Genomic DNA, 6,028 nt, shown 5'->3' with positions numbered 1-6,028 from the left:
GTGTGTGTGTGTGTGTGTGTGTGTGTGTGTGTATATGTGTATGTTAGACCAGTTTAAGTGTTTATGTAGTATGTTAGACTAGTTTAAGTGTTTATGTGGTTGATAAAGTCTTACTTGTATCACACTTGACGTTGTTCATTGTTTGCTCATAACTGGAGTCACTTAATCATGCAGATTTATGCTACAAGCTCTTTGTAGAATTGTACAGTAAGAAAGTTATTTCCCTTAACCAGGAAATTAACGTTCTTAGAATTGACAGACAGTTGACCCTGAGAGGTCAAGTAAATATCTACAGCGGATCTAAATATTTATAATTAATTATAACTAGTTATGATTATTCATATTTCCCTTATGAGCTGATTCGCTACACGTGCTTGAACCCCGGTAATCGCTGCTTGCAGCTATATTTAAAGTATATTTTGCCCTTTTTTCCTCAATCATTTCATCTTCATAGTGATTGAAATATATTGATTGATTGGTAACAAACAGCCCTATAGTGTGTTATTTGAGTTTATTGATTGAATTTAAGAAATTGACGCAAAAGGTGATGCATACATTTAATTAGGTTAGAAAAAAATTGGCCTTAAAAAGTCCCATAAAAGGTCAAATTCAATTTAAACTTAGGAAAATTTCATTTGTTACTCCTGCAAACTAACCACAGCACAGAATATGAAGAATATCAAAAGCTTTGGGAGTCAGCGGTCCATGGCAGGACCAATCCTGCCAAAGTACCAGCATAATAACGTGCAAAAATATTGTCTAATTATCGTGATCAACAAAATTCCAGAAAATATTGAGATATTTTTTATTATTGCACACCCCTACTCGGAGTAAAGATAAAGATTATCATACAGAGTACTTCAACCTTCTTCCAAAGCACAAAAAGAGATGTCATAAAGTTTCTTACTGGTTTCTCTTTTTCATGCAATTAAAATTGGTATCTCTACAATCTGTCGTTACTTGTACATGGCTGATTTTCATAGTTGTAATTTACTGGATCCATGCAGGGGGTTAACATTTCACTGGAGGATTGTCACTGAGTAACTTAATTTTTGTTCTGTTACTCACACAAAGCTATTGTGTGACTTCAGAAGACTTTATATGGTGCAGTAGTCAACTTAAATGGTAGGGGTGTAAATCGGATGGTTCATCACGATATATGATATCGATTCTCATACCCAGCGAAACAATATTTGCCAATTCCTCAAAATTCTAAGATACGATTAAAATACAATTTTGATACAGGGGTATATTGATCGATTTATTGATATTATATTATATACCTATTTTAAACAACCATCTACATTTTTATTAATTCACAAATGCAACAAATATATACCATGAACATTTATCTGAAACTTTCACATCTTGTACCTCAAATGGGACATTCACAACAACAAAAAAATAGGCCTACACTTTTTTTTTTTCCTTTTTTTTTTCTTAAGTAATCTTATGACACGACAACATTCAAGAAATTATTTTGGGCTTCAGTGTGTAAAATAGTGTAAATCCTCCTTAGGAAACAACTAAAATGAGGTACTCCAGTTGTAAGAAAAAAATACATTAATGTAGAAAAATAAATATTAGAAAAAATTACAAAAAATAAAGTATTTTTTTAACTGCTACTATGGGCTCAGTGCTAAAAATATTTTCTACAGATAACCAAATTACAAGCAATAGCAGAAAATACAATAGAACAAAGACACAAATTCAATAAACAGTGCTTTTCAAGTTTTTCAGCTCAGTCTAATAGAAATTTTCAGGTACAGAAATGTAATCAAATAAAATAACTGCATACTAGTCTTCACTGTATAAATTAAATATAGATTAATCATGATGTTACAAAGGATATTTAGTCAGGAGCAGTGAGCACTACTTGTATTTTTCTTTGACAGCATTAGGCTTATTAGTTTGCTTTCACTTTAAGAACGAAAGCGCAGATCCAATATACTGATACACATGCATTTTCTTTCTCAACTCTTTACGTTAAGACATATGCCTACCCAACTGTGTTTACTAGGATATTCACGAAAATCCTCATTTTGATGTAATTTTGTCTGTATTTGCTCATCTATGCACAAAAAAGTGGAAGAGAGCTCAATTTAGTATTCGCGCTCTGTCGACGCGGCTGTCTGTGTGCGCTTTAGACGTGTGTACAGAAAACTTCTCCCAGCGCTCGACAGCTCCGTCAACAATGCCGAGCATCTTTTATGCTCCCCTTGTGCCTTCGGGCAGTCCTTATATCGAGTCCTGACACATGAGTTTGAAGGAGAATGCATGCGTTGGCAGTAATGCATAGATGGACAATATGTGAAAATGTGGATAGTGGTTCCAAAATAAAAGTGCCTATTTATACTACAGATATCCATATTTTACGCGTGGCATCGATACATTGTCCATGTGTGCTCTTTAACAGTTTCTTGTAACATTGTATCATCAGACATTTGATCGATGTATCGATCCATATATCAATGGATCGTTACACCCCTGTTAAATGGCATTTTTTTTCATGCTTTTGTATCCTTTTTGAACCTTCAAGGCAGGATGAATGGATTAACTTTTTGATTTGATAAATATATAAATAGCAGTTTATACTTCTGGTTTGATGCTTTTGGATTTAATTTGCATTGTACTGTACAATGTCAAATTATTTTGTGGAAGGGAACGACCAGTACAGTTCTCCTTTGGGTTTCGCATATTAAGTAATAATGAAACAAGTAAATAATGACATGTTTTTCATAAATTGGTAAACTATTGATTTAGGAATGCTGTGTAGTTAAACTCTTAAATGCTTTTTGTGAGCTAATGATCCATATCTGTCTGCGTCACTTTTCAGGATCAAACGAGCTTTCCTCATTGAGGAGCAGAAGATCGTGGTCAAAGTACTGAAGGCACAGGCACAAAGCCAGAAGTCCAAGTAGAAGTTGATTTGTACTGTTCAGATAAAAGAATTGGAAAGCACTGTGTTGTGTACTTATTTGCCTATAAAGATGAATGATCATGACTGGATAGTGGCAGGAGTTTAGTTATGTCTGAGAAATTGGTAAATACTTTGGTGATAATAGTATGGCAAGCTAACTATGATTTGCCACCTTTTTTTTTTTGTACAAATTGTCCTGAGCTGAAGAAAACATAGTTGTGATTGATGTTCAGTAATGAGACAAACTCTTTATGTAATCAAATGTATTGAAATGACACAAGGGCAGATTAAAACAATGACAACAAGTAGGCTGTAGTCCTCACACATACACAGTGTGCTCTACAGGCAGGGCTGCTTGTGCAAACTTAACATACTATATAAAAAAGAAACAGATTAAACATTGCTGAATAAATTTACAGAAGGGTCTCACATCTATCAATTCATATGTAACAAAATCATGCTCGTGTTCTTGTTACAGCTGTGGTCAAAAGTTTACATCCCTGCAAATCTGTGAATGTTTATTTTTAACAAAATTGACTCATACACAACTATTACAACTACAGATGCACATACACCATTTTTTTACAAGACAGTACTGATATTTTCTCTCTGGTACTTGCCGGTACCAATACCTGTCCTTTTTTGTAATGTAACATTTTAACAATGTTACAATGTAAACGCTCACTGATGCTTAAGAGCCAGGGGGTGAAAACATTTGAACAGAATGGAGATGTGTACATTTTTCTTATTTTGCCTAAATATATTTTTCATTTAGTACTGCCCTTCAGAGGCTACAGAAGATAGTTACATGTTTCCCAGAAGACAAAATAAGTTAAATTTACCCTGATTTTCAAATTCTCTTAATGCATGGTTTTTCCTTCTGGAGCATCAGTGAGCATTTGAACCTTCTGTAATAGTTGCATATGAGTCCCTCAGTTGTCCTCAGTGTGAAAAGATGGATCTCAAAATCATACAGTCATTGTTGGAAAGGGTTCAAATGCACACAAATGCCAAAAATAAAAAAAATTATTTGTGGGACCTAAAGGATTTTTTCTGAAAAACAGCAGGCAGTTTAACTGTTCAGGACAAACAAGGGACTCGTGAGCAACTATCACTAAACAAAAAAAACAGCTGTGGATCATTCAGGTAACAACACAGTATTAAGAATCAACTTTTGAATGGGGTTTTTATAAATTAAACATTTCTTTTGTGGACTATATGTTAACATATTTTATGTGAAATCTTATTCAGGTCAGTACTAAATAAACGATAACATGCATTTTGTATGATCCCTCTTATTTTGGTAAAATAATTAACATTTTGCAGATGCTGAAAGGGGGATGTAAACTTTTGACCTCAACTGTATTTAGTATGTTTATTATTAGGATCCCAAAAGACTTTATGGGAAAAATAAATCATTGTCATATTTTATCTACTTGTCACACAGTTGTAAACGCTCAAACAACTGTCTAACTTCCACTACAAACTAAGGGCTTGTTCCAAAAATAAATAATTCTATAAATAAATCAACTGTCTCACAAAGCTGTCAATAAGTCCAAAATAAATTTTCCATGTTTATAACAACAACGTAGTCACAACCAACAGTGTAATACAATAATGTCATTAATCATGGCAACGCCATAACTGAAGGAGTGTTTATTAGTGTTTATTGGAATTAAAAGGTATAAGCTAAAGATTTTCCTCAGAGCAGTTGTACAGCATATTTTTTCTGCAAGTGAATTTCGCTTTATTGAGCCATCTCAAAGAGGCACAAAATCACTTTCACGGACTTTTAAATTAAATGTTCCCTCCTGGTGGAATGACCTGCCCAACTCAATCCGAGCAGCTGAGTCCTTGGCCATCTTCAAGAAACTGCTAAAAACACATCTCTTCCATCTTTATTTGACCCTCTTTAACTCTAGCACTCCCAATTCTATTTCTATTCTTAAAAAAAAACTTGTCCATTTTAGACGCATTCTATTCATTTACTGCTTGTTTTCTTAAAAAAAGAAAATAACACTAGCTTTTCTAATCTTTTTGTATTCTATCTGTTTTCTTTTCATTTATTATACAATTAACAAACGTCAAGTCACCTTTATTTATATAGCGCTTTTAACAATACAGATTGTGTCAAAGCAGCTTTACAGTATCAAATAGGAAAGTGATTCTATATTTAAGGGTACATTTCATGTCAGCCAAAAAGTCAGGAAATCTGTATTCTTTTTTGATAAATAAACTAGGTGGTTGAATAATATATCCCCTTAATGTGCTAAAAAAGTAACGGCCCTAGTACTGAGCCTTGAGGTACTCCATACTGCACTTGTGATTGATATGATACCTCTTCATTCAGTCATTCTATGTTTAGGGGTACATTTCATGTCAGCCAAAAAGTCAGAACATCAGTATTCTTTTTGGATAAATAAATTAGGTGGTTGAATAATATATCCTCTTAATGTGCTAAATTAATTGTTTGGCAAGCTTAAGCTCTAATGACTTTTTAAATATGTTAATGAAAATTAACATTTGATTCATTATTCTGTCAGCTGTGTTACGGACAAATGTTGTGTCAAATGAAACATGAATAAAGTACCACATGTTTGATAACACATTTGTTTGAAGGTTTTTGAGTCTATTCACCAGAGTTTTTCAGGTTATCTAACTGATTTGAAAATATGAATTTGGGGCTTCATAATGGGCGTTCTGTGGGATGCTATCATGAAGGATGAAAATTTTCTTCAACATAAATCCACAGTATGCTGAATTTAGTGTTATTCACCACCCTTACCTAAGACTTCCATCTCCAGAGATATCCCCATCTTTTTTTCTGACGGTTTAGTTCACATTTAAAATATTTATGACAAAAACCACACATAACACAGCTGACAGGAGTAACACAGTTGACAGGACACATTAGAAGAAAAATAAACTTTCTTTCAGATAAAAGGTAATTGCTTTTACTTACATTTGTTGAATAAAAATTTCATTTTATTCAACAAATGTACAGTATCTCACAGAAGTGAGTACACCCCTCACATTTTTGTAAATATTTTATTATATCTTTTCATGTGACAACACTGAAGAAATGACACTTTGCTACAATGTAAAGTA

The 6,028-nt window shown here is 33.3% G+C and overlaps 1 protein-coding gene across 2 annotated transcripts in view; it reads left to right on the top strand.

Annotated features, from left to right (window-relative positions):
* The window catches only part of LOC107704607 (60S ribosomal protein L34), a 16,341-nt gene extending 13,380 nt beyond the window's left edge, over nucleotides 1-2,961 (top strand). For both annotated transcript variants that reach the window (XM_016507582.1, XM_016507583.1), the window contains exon 5: nucleotides 2,837-2,961. In XM_016507582.1, the coding sequence (XP_016363068.1) occupies nucleotides 2,837-2,921 (85 nt within the window). In that variant the 3' untranslated portion in view covers nucleotides 2,922-2,961. The remainder of the gene's footprint in view (nucleotides 1-2,836) is intronic.
* The last annotated feature ends 3,067 nt before the right edge of the window (nucleotides 2,962-6,028 follow it).

Source organism: Sinocyclocheilus anshuiensis, unplaced genomic scaffold, assembly GCF_001515605.1.
Source record: "Sinocyclocheilus anshuiensis isolate Anshui unplaced genomic scaffold, SAMN03320099.WGS_v1.1 scaffold3006, whole genome shotgun sequence".
Classification (NCBI taxonomy): Eukaryota; Metazoa; Chordata; class Actinopteri; order Cypriniformes; family Cyprinidae; genus Sinocyclocheilus; species Sinocyclocheilus anshuiensis.
The sequence above is the reverse complement of the archived record's forward strand: the minus strand, read 5'-3'. Positions and strand labels throughout refer to the sequence as shown.